We start from the raw sequence: 18491 nt of genomic DNA, 5'->3' as shown, positions 1-18491 counted from the left end.
TATTTTATTTTATCCCAGGTACGTTTTTATTGGAGCATGAGGAGACTTCACAAGAGATGTGCTTATGAATGTTCAATCCATGAAAAAGATGGTCAGCCAGAATTTCATATAATTGTCAGGGAAGAAGGCTTTGAAGATCACATGTTTGTTAGCTGTTCACCAAAAGGAGTTTGGAATAAAGTTTTGGAACCTATTGCTGAGATGCGTCAGAAAGCAGATGTTGTTAGACTTTTCCCACAATATATTAGTGGAGAAGATCTCTTTGGCCTTAATGAGCCTGCCATTGTGAGAATCTTGGAATCATTACCAGGAATTGACACTTTGGCAGATTACAATTTTAAGTATGGTCGTAATCCACTATTTGAGCTTCCATTGGCTGTGAATCCAACAGGTTGCGCCCGTTCAGAGCCATTCAATAAGTTACATCTGAAGAGGTATCATGGGATACGTACAAATGCAGGTTCTGTGCGAAATTCTGGTAACTGTCGAACTGCTGCCAGTATTGCAAGCCTAACCATGACTTTCGATCCTTTTGTGTCATACAGCAAATTGCATGTCCATTCAAGATCTTCTCAGTACAAGAAAATGAAAAATGAATGGAGAAGTGTAGTATATTTAGCAAGGTAAGTTCATGTGAACTTTGGGTATGACTAGTTATTTGTTGTCATTTTTAGTATACTGTAATGTATCAATGTAAAGATTGACCAGGTGTACCAACTTATGGACTTGTGAAAATATTGATTCACGTTCACTTTTTATATGAGAATTTATGCAATGGCTGATATTTAACAATTTAGTTTGAATATTCCACAGATATAGTTTTTATATTATTATTAATGAATATGATTTATGGGGTATGCAGTAGCATTGATCATAATTTTTCCCATATAGGCTAAAAAATAATGGAAGTTTTGTTTTAAATGTGTAAGTTTTTGCAGTTTTATACTTTTGCTAGAATTTTATTTTTGAGAGAAGCCTGATTTTTATCACAATGTTAATGGAATTTGGGTGAATTACTAATCAATATTCTTTTTGGGAAGAAAAAATGGTTTAGTTTTTAAAATGAAGCTAAATTGCAGTGCCTTTTTCATCATACATTTTGATGGAAACTGTTTCAGTTTTTTAGTATTTTTGTATTTTGCAAAAGCCAAATAGATTATTAAAATATGGAGCTGCCCTAGAATTTTAATGGTATTAAGTACAGTAATCAATACAGTATATGTTTTTACATCTTGTGTATTTATATTTTTTTTCTCATTTGGTGAGTTATTTCAGCATTTAGTCAGACACATTTCACTGTGACTGAAGATCAGTTAGTCAAGTTTCAGGTTTAATGAAATTTTATTGTTCCTTAAATTTATATTTTTAAATAAATAAGTTGTTTCAAGTGTCAAAATTTGGTGTGTTTTTTTTCAGCATCAGATCAGACTACTACCCTGATCATAAGGCACTTTTTGCAGGTTTTCTTGGGGAAAAAAAAGGCTAAGCGACATACATACATACATATACCAAGGCACTTCCCCCAATTTTGGGGGGTAGCTGACATCAACAAATGAAACAAAAACAAAAAAGGGGACCTCTACTCTCTACGTTCCTCCCAGCCTAACAAGGGACTCGACCGAGTTCAGCTGGTACTGCTAGGGTGCCACAGCCCACCCTCCCCCGTTATCCACCACAGATGAAGCTTCATAATGCTGAATCCCCTACTGCTGCTACCTCCGCGGTCATCTAAGGCATCGGAGGAAGCAGCAGGGCCTACCGGAACTGCGTCACAATCGCTCGCCATTCATTCCTATTTCTAGCACGCTCTCTTGCCTCTCACATCTATCCTCCTATCACCCAGAGCTTTCTTCACTCCATCCATCCACCCAAACCTTGGCCTTCCTCTTGTACTTCTCCCATCAACTCTTGCATTCATCACCTTCTTTAGCAGACAGCCATTTTCCATTCTCTCAACATGGCCAAACCACCTCAACACATTCATATCCACTCTAGCTGCTAACTCATTTCTTACACCCGTTCTCACTCTCACCACTTTGTTCCTAACCCTATCTACTCAAGATACACCAGCCATACTCCTTAGACACTTCATCTCAAACACATTCAATTTCTGTCTCTCCGTCACTTTCATTCCCCACAACTCCGATCCATACATCACAGTTGGTACAATCACTTTCTCATATAGAACTCTCTTAACATTCGTGCCCAACCCTCTATTTTTTACTACTCCCTTAACTGCCCCCAACACTTTGCAACCTTCATTCACTCTCTGACGTACATCTGCTTCCACTCCACCATTTGCTGCAACAACAGACCCCAAGTACTTAAACTGATCCACCTCCTCAAGTAACTCTCCATTCAACATGACATTCAACCTTGCACCACCTTCCCTTCTCGTACATCTCATAACCTTACTCTTACCCACATTAACTCTCAACTTCCTTCTCTCACACACACTTCCAAATTCTGTCACTAATCGGTCAAGCTTCTCTTCTGTGTCTGCAACCAGTACAGTATCATCCGCAAACAACAACTGATTTACCTCCCATTCATGGTCATTCTCGTCTACCAGTTTTAATCCTCGTCCAAGCACTTGAGCATTCACCTCTCTCACCACTCCATCAACATACAAGTTAAACAACCACGGCGACATCACACATCCTTGTCTCAGCCCCACTCTCACCGGAAACCAATCACTCACTTCATTTCCTATCCTAACACATGCTTTACTACCTTTGTAGAAACTTTTCACTGCTTGCAACAACCTTCCACCAACTCCATATAACTTCATCACATTCCACATTGCTTCCCTATCAACTCTTATCATATGCTTTCTCCAGATCCATAAACGCAACATACACCTCCTTACCTTTTGCTAAATATTTCTTGCATATCTGCCTTACTATAAAAATCTGATTCATACAACCCCTACCTCTTCTAAAACCACCCTGTACTTCTAAGATTGTATTCTCTGTTTTATCCTGATCCTATTAATCATTACTCTACCATACACTTTTCCAACTACGCTTAACAAACTAATACCTCTTGAATTACAACACTCATGCACCTCCCTTACCCTTATATAGTGGTACAATACATGCACAAACCCAATCTACTGGTACCATTGACAACACAAAATGCATATTAAACAATCTCACCAACCATTCAAGTACAGTCACACCGCCTTCCTTCAACATCTCAGCTCTCACACCATCCATACCAGACGCTTTTCCTACTCTCGTTTCATCTAGTGCTCTCCTCACTTCATCTATTATAATCTCTCTCTCATTCTCATCTCCCATCACTGGCACCTCAACACCTGCAACAGCAATTATATCTGCCTCCCTATTATCCTCAACATTCAGTAAACTTTCAAAATATTCTGCCCATCTTTTCCTTGCCTCCTCTCCTTTCAACAACCTTCCATTTCCATCATTGACTGTCTCTTCAATTCTTGAGCCAGCCTTCCTTACTCTCTTCACTTCTTTACAAAACTACTTCTTATTCTCTTCATATGAATGACCCAATCCCTGACCCCACCTCAGGTCAGCTGCCCTCTTTGCCTCACGTACCTTGCGCCTTACTTCCACATTTTTCTCTTTATATTTTTCATACTTCTCTATATATTACTCTGCAGCCATTCTTCAAAAGCCCTCTTTTTCTCTTTCACTTTTACCTTCACTTCTTCATTCCACCATTCACTGCCCTTCCTCATGCTGCCTCCAACAACCTTCTTGCCACACACATCACTTGCAATCCCAACAAAATTTTCTTTTACTAACTTCCACTCCTCCTCTAAGCGACAGGGTTATTAAATATGATTCACTGTACCTAGGAGCATAGTTATAATAAATCTTTTTATTTTAAAAGTTTTATATTGTTTCTATAAATGTCATTCAAACAATTTTGGGCTGTTCTTACACCGAAACAAACTGTCGTGTCTCCCCCCCCCTTTCGTCTGTTTCGCAGAGCCAGAGCTATGATCCCATATCACATCGGGTCCCCGGCTGCTTCGTTAGCCAAGTGCGTCAGGTCTTGCAGCCCCGCATTTCTGCCCTCCAAGGGCTTTGTGGCGCTGAACCATGACCATGTGTCCCAGCTTCATCCCTTGGCCCGTGTCATTTACCCCCAGGCGTAATGGATCCCTGTAATGGGGGGGGGGGGGGAGTTACGTCCCCAAACTCTTGTTGCCCTCTGGTTGATGACGGTGCTTCAGCATTCTCCAGCCCTCCTGCTGGACCTTGGATTCATGTTCCTCCTTCAACTTGCAATGCTTCGGCAGAGCCACTATAAAGGCTCGCATCATTTGAAGTCTTCTTTGCGCACGGGCACATACTAGAAGACCAAGAGATTTGGGGCAGAGGGATCTTCTCTCTGCGAGGCACAGGGCCGTGGCCATCCTTCCGCTCTATCTGAGGAGAGAATAGTAGGAGTACTCCTTCCATGTTGGCTATGTAAGTTCCAAGGATCTTTTCCTCACTGGCCTTCCCAGGTTGCCCTCCATCAGCCTGACCTGCGGATAATAGCTGGTTAAGAGGGCACATGGATGTTGTCTGTCCCAAGGCTGGTACTGAAGGAAGCAAACGATCACAGATGTTCTGTCTGACGCCTATGCACACTTACGATGTTCAGAGGAATGATTTCGGGGATCCGTCCTTGGAGGGGTCCTTAGTCTTTGGGCAGCACTTAGGTGTGTCTCAAGAGCCTGGGGCACCCCATTCCCTGGCAAGTTTCCTCAGAAAAGGTTTTGTCACTTCGGAGCTCTTAGGTATGGGGTTTGCAAGGAAGGCCTCCAGGTCTTAACTAATCCCTGGCAGAATTACCCACAACTTCCAAGCAGAGGAGCTTTGGAGTACTCGTGCATTCTTTCAACATTCCTGAGAACTCTGGAAGGCCAAAGGTAGGAGGGATGTTGAAGAGGATCGCTCAAAGAATTCTATCAGAGGAATAGTTCTTGCTTTCTGTGGATCTTAAGGACGAGTATGCGAGAGGAGCACATGCCTGAACAACAGGACAGTCTTAGGGGAGTGGGCAGAAGTATCTTCTACCTTTTATGTGGCATCACATGCCACAAGGCCTTTGCAAAAGCCAAAAGCAAACTGTAAACTATAGAATACATGATTATCTTCAGCATGCCTATTTAAACATTTTGCCAAAAAGATGTTCAAAAACTTGGGAGTTATGGAAATTGGGCAGTAAACAGCTGGTCTAGACCTACCATAAATACATTTACTTAACTTGATGGAGCAACTTTACCAATCCACAAACAATTGCTGATTTGTGGAAAGTAAAACAACCTGTGAGGTAAGAAATCAGCTGTCTATTTAAAAAAAAAAAAAAAAAAAAAAGTGGAAAATGCAATTTGGGTATACACCTCCATAAGCATCAGTTCAGTAAGTTTTTTTATATGTTGCTACAAAAAAAGCTAATCTAGTTCATTTAAGATCAGGGAAATACAGTAGGTATGATGAAGATTTAGTTCCTAATTTCTCTGCCTAATGTCAAATGCATCAGCCAAAAGGGTTGCCTTCTCTTATTTATAGTAAATGAGTTATCTGGTTTAAGCATAGGAGGTACTTAACCCCCCCCCCCCCACCCTTTATGTCTCTGGATTGTACCAGAAAGGGTTTCTTATGGTATTAATTTTCAGTTGAGCTTTGAGCAATGGCTCTTAGCCAAGTATAATTATCTGATCCATTACTTTTCCCAAGATGATAATCCTTCCTTTTCTCCTAAAATAAAGCACATCTAAAATTATCAATGAACCAGGGTATGTCCATGATTATTTTTACATTGAAAGGCATATGCCTTTCAACTATTTTGACCAGATTGTCCTTTAGAACAGGCTCAACCCCTTATTTTATACAATTGTCGACAATACAATGTGTGGGATTTATATTATTAGGGAAAGGCTGCCCAATCTTAATTACAGCATTAAAAAAATCAAGGAGAGTATAATACTGTGGGAATTGGTACTGCAAGTCAATAATGTGTAATATTTTGATTTGAAACATTCTGGCAATTTTTCTCTTTCATGAAAATTGTATACAATGATTTTCAGAATTGAAAATACATTTTGCTAGGTGTTTTTCTTTTATCCATCAAAAGTATGTCGAAGTTAATTTTATTTCTCTTGTGCATTATTTTTTAAGAATTGTTTCTGCAACTTAAGTATGCATGCAAAATTTAATTTTTTGTAAAGTGCACGTGATTAGTGAATAATGGATTCATTTTTACCAGATCGAAGATTCAAGGCCTGGGGTTGTATGCAGCAAGGGATATTGAAAAGAACACTATGATCATCGAGTACATTGGAGAAATCATCAGATCAGAACTGGCAGAGGTAAGTTTTTATACAGTATATTTACCATTCATGTTAATGTTGTTATTTACACATTGATCCTAATGGCTATATAAAAATTTCACTCAATACATTTTTTTTTCTTTCTTTCTTTCTTTCTTTTTTGCCAGAGTAAGTTACTGCTAGTTATATTAAAACAAAAGGTTTTATTTTGATGTTATGTAGATTTACCACTTTACTGTATATGCTCAATACCAGGGCCTGGGTCATGTCAGTACAAAAGGAAATAAAATTGCTGAGAGATTATTAAAAGATGTGTCAATTCTCATCACTGAACATTGTTATTCCTTTCCGAGATTTCTTTTAGAATCTTCAAGATCTATTATTAGGAATTAATTGAGGCCTCATGGTGTGTGTTGCAAATCTGCCAGAAACAGGATGCATCATTTATTTTTGAAAGATCATGTCAAAATAATTTTCCAGTTGAAATTTTATGCCTTTTTACTCGAAAAGTTTATAGACCCCTCATGTATAGATCAGTAATACTGAAGCATGTTTTATCTGATCATCCAAAATTCAATCAATAGAAAAAAGAAGCATATCCTGAAAATAATTCATAACTGCTAACCCTCACTTCAACAAAATAAGGAGACATACTTTTATATCTACAGGAAAATAAGGCAATAACTTTATAACCTAAATATGTTCTCATATTTGGTTCTGACAAAGGTGTACATTCCCCACAATGAGCCAACGTGGAACATTACTCGTCTTGATCAATCATTAATCACTAAAAGTAAATGGCTCCTTAAATATGATGCAGAGAGAAAAAGGACATGTAGTCACTATGCACAATCAAACTAGAAGTGTATTATAAAAATATACTTTTTATCAATTTTGAAGGTTCCCATGACAGTGATGGTTACCTCCATTTATTATATTTTGTTTACTCTAAGGATGTTTATTCATGTGCCGTAAATTTTAAAAATAAAAAATTATACAAAAATTAGCTCTACGTTTAAGGATGGAAGGTTGATTTTTCTAATCACTAATTTACTAAATACCATGTGTTTATTGTAATAATAAAGCATTTGAAAGCTTAAAAGTAGTTATTAATGTTATATAATTACTTGCCGATAGCTATTTTAGTCTTATAATTTAAGAATTAATTATTAATTATTTGTCACAGGTGCGAGAGAAGCGCTATGAAGCTCAGAACAGAGGTATTTATATGTTCAGACTTGATGACCAAAGGGTTGTTGATGCAACTGTCACAGGAGGTCTTGCTCGATACATCAACCATTCTTGTGGACCCAATTGTTACACTGAAACTATTGAAGTTGAACGAGATTTGAAGATTCTCATTATTTCAAATCGCAAAATTATTAGAGGGGAAGAGGTAGGTGAAAGTTTTTGTAAAATCTATGAGTAGTTTAAGAATGAATAGGTTTTATTTAGAAGTTCACTTTTCATGAATTTTAGTTTTTTAACAAAGATTGACAGGAATAAGTATGAGAGTTTTATATTTTAAGGCTTACTTTTCAGGAAGTTCAGTTCTGTAACACAGGACTAACAAGAATAAGTACAAGGTAAAGGAGCTGATATGAATACTATCATTCATACAACTATTTGGAAAAATATAGTCTGTAACACAGAAATTATGTAAAATCCTAAAGGCTAAGAAAATATAACAGCCATGGGATAAGGGAAACTATGAATTATTCATAATGAGCATGAAAATAAATGTATAATAGAATAAAATGTTCCTAGTAAGGTTTTCTTATAGGAAAGTGAGATGTTTGAGTAAAGATATACCTGGTTGAACAGCCAGGTAGAGTAAGTTCTTCATATTTTTGTTATTAAAGCAAAAGAAAATAAAATAATAATGTACCTAAGCATTTCAGTAGAGGCTGAAGATCACATGAAAATACTATAAATCTTCTCTAGGTGATCTGTCTGCAACTACCTTGAGACCTTCCAACATTTTCCGCTCTTTTGTTACGTATTTTATTATCACTCAGGGACATCTTGACAAAGCAGGACAAGAATACAACAGTTAATAGGTAATAGGAAGTGTGCCCCAAGAGTATTTGGTGATAGGAAATTTTAATTCATGAACATTGTTGCATTACTTTATTTTTTCTGGGCACAGTAATTATTGGACTATATAAAGTACAGTACTTATTTTATTTGTCTGTCATGCATACTGTTGAAATATGCATGTAAATTACATTTTGTGTTCACAAAAGTTAATTCAATATTTTCCTTCATTTCAAATTAAATATATATTTGTTCTTGTCTTTGCAGCTGGCATATGATTACAAGTTTGATGAAGAAGAAGACCATAAGATTCCATGTCTTTGTGGTGCTGAAAATTGTCGGAAATGGATGAATTAAGGATTTCACACATAAGTTTTAGTGTATGAAGAGATCTGGTTTAGCATTGTGTCCTGTATATACAGTATATACCTTTTTTGGATACTGTATGTATTTTGTATGTATGTATGTATATGTGGTAGGTTGGTCATGGTGATGTGACAATTGATAAATGTTGTCTGTAGCTGTGCCTTGAATCATGGACATTTAGTATTTTTTATTTAAGTTTTAAAGGAAAATTATAATTTGTGTGAATAGGTATGACCATTTGTTCTGTATGTTAAAAAGCAGAATGGATAAGAGAGTGACAGTGATGTTTTAGATTGGGAAAAGTTGTTGTATTATGTAAATAATTTTACTTTTTTGTTATACTACTGTATATGTGAATTCCCAAGGAATATTTCTCCATGTTTCTTGAGTGTGAAGTACTTTTATCGTGGTTAAGAGTATCGTATATCAATACATGGTCTTCGTTTTAAGGGGACTGAGAAGTTGGGTCTGAAGTAGTTTATAGTAGGTAATGATTAGAGGTGGGCAGAAGACTTCCTTAATTGGAACAACCCTCTTTATATATATTATATATATATATTTATGTAATTGTGTGGTTGCTCTATTTTTATGGACTCCCAAATAAAATTGGTGTTTTTTTATGATATATGGCATGAACTAAGAAGAGCCAAGTGCCTTGTGCAAGGAAGTCAGCTTTCCAAGTCAGGGATTGGAATTATGAAATACTTTGTATAGTTGAAAGTGCAATTTTTGTCCAAAAGATAACAATACAATTAGACAATTCAGCCGATTCATAAATCTATGTTGAAAGCAATAATATGATCCCTGTGTCACAAGTCTCCCCATTTCGCAGTAAAATACAAAAAGCCTGCCAAAAGTTTGCATATAATATGGTCTGGTTTATGTATGGCAAGGTAAAAAAATTGACTTATGCACTTGCAAGAATATGATATGGTACAGTTCCCCATCATAGGGTGAAGCTCGCGTGCTTCATGCTTGTGTGTTGTCAGGGTTTTTAATCTGAAGGAGCACTTAGTATATTGTATTTGAAATGTGATTTATTTATAATAGGAATTTCATTAAGAGGCCAACTGAGCCTCCAGCTCAAGTGCAATTTCAGATATTTTCATTTTATTTTAAGTGAATTGTAACTTTTTACTTGCCATGGTCCTTCCAAAAATACTAGGGTATACAGTCATGACAAATCCGTCGCTCAATTGAGATATTTGACAGTACCCAAGTAATAAACATTTTTATGCTTCTTCGTCTCTTCTAGTAGGAAGTTACAATTCTATGTTTAGATTTTTTAACCCATGCATTTCTGGTGGTATGTTGTTAATTTAGCATTCGAGCTTAGCCACCACTTTTATGTCCAGGAACTTTTAAGTATGTATAGAAATTATATGGTGTACTTGTACAATTTTGTAAGACTTTTTATTTAACTTTAGTTTCAAATTTAATGCCTAAAGATTTTTAATTTGTTTCATAAAGACTTATAGCCAATATTGAATCAGACATCTTAGTTTACTTTGACATATTTTCATATTGTAACCTGTAAATATATCAAAATGATTAAGATGTCTGTATAGATTTTTATATAATAAATATTTGTTGGCCCATCTGTTTTCAATGTAATTTATTTTATGTTCTTTTTTATAAAACCGCATCGTATTTCTAAGACTTATATAGCTATACGACCTATTGTGTATCCTGCATTGAAAGTCGGGTATATGCAATGTAATCCAGTATCTTTTGGATGTAAATAAATTTTTACAGTAGCTTGGCTGTTCTTGATGATTGGTACAAAAACACAGGTAAATAGTATTTGTCCATGAATTGTAAATGGCAAAGGAGTGGCTGTTAGTGTGAGAAGACTCCTTTTAAAGAATCTTGTCAATAGTGAATCTACTGAGCAAGATTGGTATTGCTAATGCAAAGTAAGCTTACTTTATTTTTTCTTGCATGCTGTCCATAGTAACAGCTCCCAAACTCTCCCACCATTACAATTGTATATCAGACATTTAAGTATTATCTATCCCTTGTAAAGTGTGTAATTTACCCCTGATAAGATAATTTAAGTTACCCAAGCATTCTCATGTTTGATGTGTTGGTCGGAAGCCAATTTGGCCTATGGATGTACTATTGTATGTATGGCATTCTGACAATTGAACAGTGTCAATATGTAAATAAGTTGTTGAATACAGTCAATAAATCATTTTTCATGTACACAGATTTTAATGTCTACCTTTTATCATGTTTGCCTTAGCAAAACAACTGATGAGCAAGTGCAGGCATAATTTGAATAACCAAGATTCAATTTTTTTTCTACATGAAAACAAACTATAGTCCTTTAATAGGAGTATTATTTTGGCTTGGCTGCAAACTGGCATTAAGCTTTTCATAAGATAATAGTAGTTATTGCCTGGTGAAGAGTAGGCAGTCCCCACTCGACAATTGGCTCTGCCCTTTTTGTTTCGGCTGCAAGCAGTAAGCTACATACATACTCATGCTGCCACTCGAATTTTGGCTGCGAATGAAAACTACCATCCTTTGATAGGAGTTTGATTTTGGCTTGGCTGCAAAAAGGCGTTTAGCTTTTCTAAAGGTAATAGCAGTTATTGGCAGACGAGTAAGCACCACCCAGACTCGACACTTGGCTCTGTCCTTTTTATTTTGGCTGTAAGCAGTAGGCTACAGAGATACTCTAGCTGGCTCTTGAATTTTGGCAGTTAAATTTTTTCTTTCATTCTTTTTTAAATGCACAACTGTGCCATAGTCCATTGTGTTCTAGGAATAGATTAAAGGTAGAACACAGGGAGATGAAGTTGTTTCCTCTATGAACTGTAATCTTTAAATTTTTTTTTAGCTAAACTGCCATTATCTACATCCTTGTTGCTGGTGGATGGGATGCTTATTTTCTGTCATTGCCTTGCTAGTGTAACATTACAAAAACATGAACCTGAGGAACTTGGCATTCCTTGGAGATCGCTAATGTTCCATCAGTAAGATTGTACTGCCACCGAGTTTTTATGTAATTCCTAAGGGCATTACAAGTTCCCGGTGGAAGCAACATCATTGGCTTGCATTACCTGATAAAAGGTAAATATGACAAATTTTTAAGTAATTTGTATTTTTCCTAACAAACAAACCTGGATCTATTTATTAGGGGAACACTTTCGGCAAAGCTAAAAAACGAGCCATGGTAATTTTAGCGAGGGATAACCAACCCATCTGCAAGTTAGCGGGTAGGGGTAGTCAGCTACCCTGTTCACTCGCACACCTGAGCTGAGCATCCACTCTGTTTTCTGACAAAACTTGCTGGTGGGCTAATTTGTATAATTAGCTCCAGGTATGTTAAGAGATACACAAATTACCAACAAATTTGTCATTTGTTCCAACACAAATACAAACCTTACACTTAATTAGGTGTGACTCACCTCTTAGGAGGGTGGAAGTCCTCAGCAACTGGCCTTGGCATTTGACCCGGGGTTCTCTCAACTTTGATATGTGATCGAAAGTAGTAGGAACCCTGCCCTTGCTAAAATCTTGTGCTATGGACTATTAGCAGCCTGCAGAAGCTGTGTTTGGGATATAGCAATGCGGCTGGTCTTTTAATGTAGGAACTTGAATCGTAAATATATGAGAGTCCTAAGACTTTTCCCCAATAGCCTTCCTTGTGGGGGTATTGGGGGGAACGTAACAAGTATTATTTCTATACTTGGGTTCCACATTGAAATGAGTCTTACCTGCAAGGTCAGCTGTGCTGGGTACTGTGGTGCTGTGTTACCAAGGGGGTAGAAGGTGAAAGGAAGAAGAGAGCCAGTCATTCTTACTCATTCACTCCAGACTAACTCGGGTAACCTTAGCCCTCAACCCTCTGCTACTTACCTATAAAGAAGCTCGAGGTGTTTAGACCACTTGCTGGCCAGCCACCACAGGACCATTGGAAAACTATCCATGATCCTGTGGGTTACGTCCAGCAGGTGGTGGGCGGTGAAGGTCATCTGATGCTTCCACACACCTGCTTGCAGTACCTGTGCCACAGAGTAGGTTTTCTTGAACGCCAGAGACATAGCAATGCCCCTGACGTCATGTGCTCTGGGTCATTTGGTAGGAGGGGGGTTGGAGTAGAGTGAAAACTCTATAACCTTACGGATCCAGGAGATTGTATTCCTCGTGACCCTCCTCTTGACCTTCCCCATGCTGAAAAACAGTGCCGATGCACGGGGGCGAGCTGCTGCTGTTCTCTGTAGGTAACACCTCAGACTCCTTATTGGGTAAAGTAGCAGTTGGTCTGGGTCTTTGGTTACAGAATGTAGACTATCCGAACCTAGGGTCTAACACACCTGGATTTTGAGTCTTGGCTATGAACTCTGGGACAAAATTGAAGATTACTTCTCCCCTTCTCCTAGAGTGGGAGACGTCAGAGGATAGACCATATAGCTTACTTTTTTGGCCAAAGCCAAAGCGAGTAAGAATACCGTCTTTCAAGTGAGGTGGCAATATGTTACTTGGCGTAATGGTTCATAAGGAGGGCACTTCAAGGACAAGTACTCGAACCACATTCCAAGGAGAAGGTATAAGTTCCAGCTTGGGACAAGAAATCTCTGCTTCGTATGAATAAGGAAAGTTCTAACGAGGAAGAAATATCTACTTTCAGTTAAAAGGCTATACTCAAGGCTGAGCGGTAGCCTTTGACTGCCAAAACTGAGAGAAGCATTTCTTCCCAAAGGTGTATAAGGAACTACGCTATTGCTGGAATAGAGGCATAGAGGGGATTGATATCCCTTCCTCGACACCAACCACAGAAAACAGACCATTTCACCTGGTAGACCGAAACTGTAGAGCATCTGAGGTGTCCAGCCATTGTTTTTACAACTCATTGCAAAAAGCCTCTCTGGTTGAGGAGGTGCTGGACAGTCTCCAGGCGTCAAGTCGAAGGGAAGCTATGGCTTTGTAGGAGATGTTAGCATGTGGTTGATTGAGCAGATTATATCGTAAAGGAAGTTCCCTTGGAATCTTGTGAGTAGCTGCAGAAGGTCCGAGAATCCCTATGCTTGATAGTATAGCAGAGCTATTAGAGTCATTAGTAAGTTCTTGCTTACGCTGACTTGATTGAGGACTTATCTTAATCAGAGTGGCTCTGCTCAGATTGTTTGCTGGCACATTCCGTTTGCCTGGAATGAAGTGCAAAGATAGGGTCACCGAGCTGTCTTCTGCGCATCTGAGTATCTTTTTTTTATTATTATTATTATTATTATTTGCTAAACTACAACCCTAGTTGGAAAAGCAGGATGCTATTGGGCCAAGGGCTCCAACAGGGAAAATAGCTCGGTGAGGAAAGGAAATAAACAACAAGTGAAGTTTAAGAACAACATTAAAATAAATCTTTCATATATAAACTATAAAAACTACAAAATAACAAGAGGAAGAGAAACAAGATAGCTAAGTGAGCCGGAATGTACCCTCAAGCAAGAGATCTCTACACAAGACAGTGGAAAACCATGGTACGGAGGCTATGACACTACCCAAGACTAGAGAACAATGGTTAGATTTTGGAGTTCCTCCTCTTAGAAGAGTCTCTTCTACCCTTACCAAGAGGAATGTACCCACTGAACAATTACAGAGCAGTAAACCTCCTGAGAGGTAGAAGAAATGTTTTGTAATTACAGGGTTGTCAAGCCTATGAGGTGAGAGCAGAATATGTAAAGAATAGACCAGACTTCTGTGCATGTGACAGCAAAGTTGAAATGAGCCATAACCAGAGAGAGGGATCCAGTGCAGTACTGTCTGGCCAGTTAAAGGACCCAATAACTCTCTAACGGTAGTATCTCAACAGGTGGCTGGTGGCACAGTTGCTGTGAAAAGGTACCGCCTTGTTTATTTAGGTAAGCTACCACTGTGGTATTGTCACTCATTAATACCACAGAGGGCACTGCCAGGAACTATTGGAGAGCGAGGAAGGCTGCCGTCATCTCTAGAGATTTATGTGCTGATGCCTTTCTGATTCAGACCATTGGCCGGAGGTGGTGTGGTGCAGCATATGGGGTCCCACCCTTCTTCTGATGTATCCGAAAAGAGCATCAATTCCAGGGGAGGGATGAGAAGATCAACCACTTTGCAGAGGTTTTGGTCTGTCAACCACCATCCGAGGTCTGTCTGTTCCTGATGTCCTATGCGGACTAGGAGTTCTCGGGAATTGGTTGACTGATTTCACTGGGACTCATCCTTTGGCATCTGTTGGGAACTACATGGGCCAGAGAGGGTAGATGGCCAAGCAGCCACAACCACCTCTGGGATGTGAGCTCTTCTTGTCTCAGAAAGGGCTTTGCTACCTCCCTCAGCCTCTTGTATTCTTTTGTCTGAAGGAAATGCTTTGTGCCTTTCGGTGTATTAACATGCCCCGAAATAACAGTCTGTAATGAGAGCAATTTAGACTTCGAGGTTTACCATGAACCCCAGATCTTGGCAGATCTTCTAGGTGGCTAAGCAGGGTCACTGCCGAGTCTGCTAGAATCAGCCAATCGTCCAGATATCTTAGGAGGTGTATGCCAATTCTGTGAGCCCATGCTGACACGAGGGAGAAGATTTCGTGAAAACCTGGGGTGCCGTAGAAAGACCGAAGCACAGCACCTTGAACTGGTAATGTTTCTGGTTTAGCATGAATCTTAGAAACTTCCTGGAAGACAGATGAATTGGGATCTGGAAGTATGCGTTCTTGAGATCCATTGTGTACATGAAGTCCTGCGGTCTTATTGCTTGTCTAACCATGTCGGTTGTCGACATCCTGAACGAGGTTAGACTGACAAACCTGTTCAGGGCCGAGAGGTTGATGACTAGTCTCCAGCCTCCAGACACCTTTCTCACAAGAGAGAGTTGACTGTAGAAGCCTGGGGACCCGTCAATGACCTCTTAGAGAGCACCCTTCTCAGACATGGTCTAGACTTCTGCACGAAGGGCTAACTCCTTTGCAGATCCTTTTGAGTAGGAGTTCGGTGGAACTGGATCCCAAGTTGGTGGAGGGAAAGATAGCGTGAACGGGACGCGATACCCTGAACGAGTCGCCTCGATTGTCCAGGGTTGTGCCCCGTGATGTAGCCACCTTTGCTAGCAGCTTTGCAGGTATTCCCCCACAGGTGGTCGTATGGGAGGATTGGCGGTCCTAGTGGGATCGGCCTCAGCCAGATTCTCTCTTTCCCTTCCCTCCATGGAAGGACTTCTTGCCTCAAAAGGACTTCTTAAACACCTTGGGACCCTGCTACCTAGGGTCTCTAGCCCTGTTAGTCAGCAGTTTGGGAGCCTCTTTTCTCTGTGGCTGAGGATGATAAGGCTTGGATGTCAAAGCCCTTTGGATGAGGAAGTCCTGATTTAACTTCCTCCATCTCTCAGCCATCCGCTCGACTTCCTCCAGATCAAATAGGGAACTCCCTTCGAAGGGGGAATTCCTGAGTCTCGATACAGTACTTCAGTCTGAGGGAGTTTCCTATGGAACTTCCCTATGACTGAGTCTCTCCTCTTCAGGATAGTGTTATTATTATTAATTATTCTTATTCTTATTCTTGTTGTTGTTGTTACTATTAGCCAAGCTACAACCCTAGTTGGAAAAGAAAGATGCTATAAGCCCACGAGCTCCAAAAGGGAAAAATAGCCCAGTGAGGAAAGGAAACAAGAACTAAATAAATTATATAAGTAATGAAAAGTTAAAATAAAATATCTTAAAAAACATTAACAACATTAAAACAGATAATTCATATAAAGAAACATTTGCTGCAAGTTTGAACTTTTGAAGCTCTACTGATTCAATTACCCGATTAGGAAGATCATTCCACAACTTTGTCACAGCTGAAATAAAACTTCTAGAATACTGTTCAGTATTGAGACTCATGATGGAGAAGGCCTGACTATTAGAATTAACTGCCTGCCTAGTATTACGAACAGGATGGAACTGTCCAGGAAGATCTGATAAATGTAAAGGATGGTCAGAATTATGAAAAATCTCATGCAACATGCATAATTAACTAATTGAACGACAGTGCCAAATATTAACATCTAGATCAGGAATAGACCATAAGTTCCTGTCCAACAAATTAAGATGAAAATCCGCAGCTGAAGACCAGACAGAAGAACAATGCTCGAAACAAGGTAGAATGAAAGAATTAAAACACTTCTTCAGAATAGATTGATCACCGAAAATCTTAAAAGACTTTCTCAATAAGCCAGTTGTTTGTGCAATTGAAGACGACACAGACCTAATGTGTTTCTCAAAAGTAAATTTGCTGTCGATAATTACACAAATTTTAAAAGTCATACAAAGTTAATAATCATTATCAATGCTGAGATACAGATGCTGAGGAGCAACTGTCCTGGACCTACTTACAATCAGACTTTGAGTTTGGTTAGGCTTCAACTTCATACCCAAAAATTTGCACCATGCACTAATTTTACCTAGATCTCTATTAAGGGATTCAGCAACCTCAGATCTACATTCAGGAGATGGAATTTATGCAAAGAGAGTAGCATCAACTGCATAAGCAACAAGCTTGTTTTCCAAGCTAAACCACATGTCATGTGTACATAGTATGAAAAGTAATGGGCCAAGAAAACTATCCTGTGGAACACCAGATATTACATTCCTATACTCACTATGGTGCCCATGAGCAACAACTCTCAGATCTATTACTTAAAAATTCAATAATAATGCTAAGAAACGACCCACCAACTCCCAACTGTTTGACTTTGAAAACAAGGGCCTCATGATTGACATGGTCAAAGACAGTCCTAAAATCAAGGCTAATCATACAAACTTCCTGACCACAATCGAGGATTTTTCTGTACAGCCTTTGAGATTGCAAGAAGGGCATCACATGCGCCAAGGCCTTTACGAAAACCAAATTGCAAACTAGGGAACAGATGATTACCTTCAGCAAACTCAAAGGTTCACCACCTGGTGGGAGAGAAACTGTAATGCTCTTGTTCCTGACAATAGGAAAGTCTCCAAAGACTTCCTTGTGGGCCCTCGAGACTATTCCTGAGACTGTACCAGTCGTCCTACAGACCCCCAACCAGAAATCAAGCCTGGAAAGTTGCCTGCATACCGTACTTTGCAACTTTTTCTTGGTCGAGTATCTCGGAGGCCGAGTACGATACCAGAAGTCCCGTGAGTTTCTCAAGGGCGTGCCTTACAAGAGTGCCTCTATGGAATGGTCTAGAGGCAGAACAGGGAGAGAGTCATTAATGATCTCTTAATACCTCCTTTGTAACACAAAGAAGGAGGGAGGGGTTTGCAGGAGGCGCTGAAACGTGAGGAGGAGGAGGAGTCTGTAGCCTGTGACATCACCTTCTGTTTGGCACTTATCAATCCCTTTGACTAAGGCAAAGCTGCGCTGGCCTTCAGGGTCTCAATGCCATACACCTAATCAAGGACTGTGTCCTTACATTCATGAGTGGAGGCCGATGGGTCTGGCAGCCCATTGATGGTGCGAATGCAGGATAACATCTGCCAGAAGGGGTATTCAGACTCCTTCCTCTCTGCCTCCGACAGCTTGGGCTAGCTGCAGCTGAAAGAAGATCATCCTCATGATCTCTTTCATTCACGTCTGAGTCCTCAACCCTAGGGGCCCATATTGGGTCAGGGTCGTCATCTGGGTAGACCGATGACAGGGGTACATCTGACGGCGTGGACAAGAACTTTTTCTGCCTCTCAGGTTGAGGTAGAGGAGCTCTAGCTCAGGATTTATGAATTATGAACAAATCCTTGGGCTGTCTACGCTGAGGTATTAGAACCTCCATCAGAGCAGGCCTTGCA

The 18491-nt window shown here is 39.4% G+C and overlaps 1 protein-coding gene across 17 annotated transcripts in view; it reads left to right on the top strand.

Annotated features, from left to right (window-relative positions):
- Positions 1–10912, top strand: part of LOC137619649 (histone-lysine N-methyltransferase 2C-like) — a 163718-nt gene extending 152806 nt beyond the window's left edge. For 16 of the 17 annotated variants that reach the window (XM_068349868.1, XM_068349877.1, XM_068349874.1 and 13 more), the window contains 4 exons: positions 19–623; positions 6241–6343; positions 7491–7700; positions 8609–10912. In XM_068349868.1, the coding sequence (XP_068205969.1) occupies positions 19–623; positions 6241–6343; positions 7491–7700; positions 8609–8698 (1008 nt within the window). In that variant the 3' untranslated portion in view covers positions 8699–10912. Of the gene's footprint in view, positions 1–18; positions 624–6240; positions 6344–7490; positions 7701–8248; positions 8383–8608 lie in introns of those variants that run through there. The other variant, XM_068349869.1, reaches the window with a different exon arrangement.
- Positions 10913–18491: the final 7579 nt, after the last annotated feature.

This window comes from Palaemon carinicauda, chromosome 26 (genome assembly GCF_036898095.1).
Source record: "Palaemon carinicauda isolate YSFRI2023 chromosome 26, ASM3689809v2, whole genome shotgun sequence".
Classification (NCBI taxonomy): Eukaryota; Metazoa; Arthropoda; class Malacostraca; order Decapoda; family Palaemonidae; genus Palaemon; species Palaemon carinicauda.
Note: the sequence above shows the minus strand (reverse complement) of the source record. Positions and strands in the feature narration are given on the sequence as shown.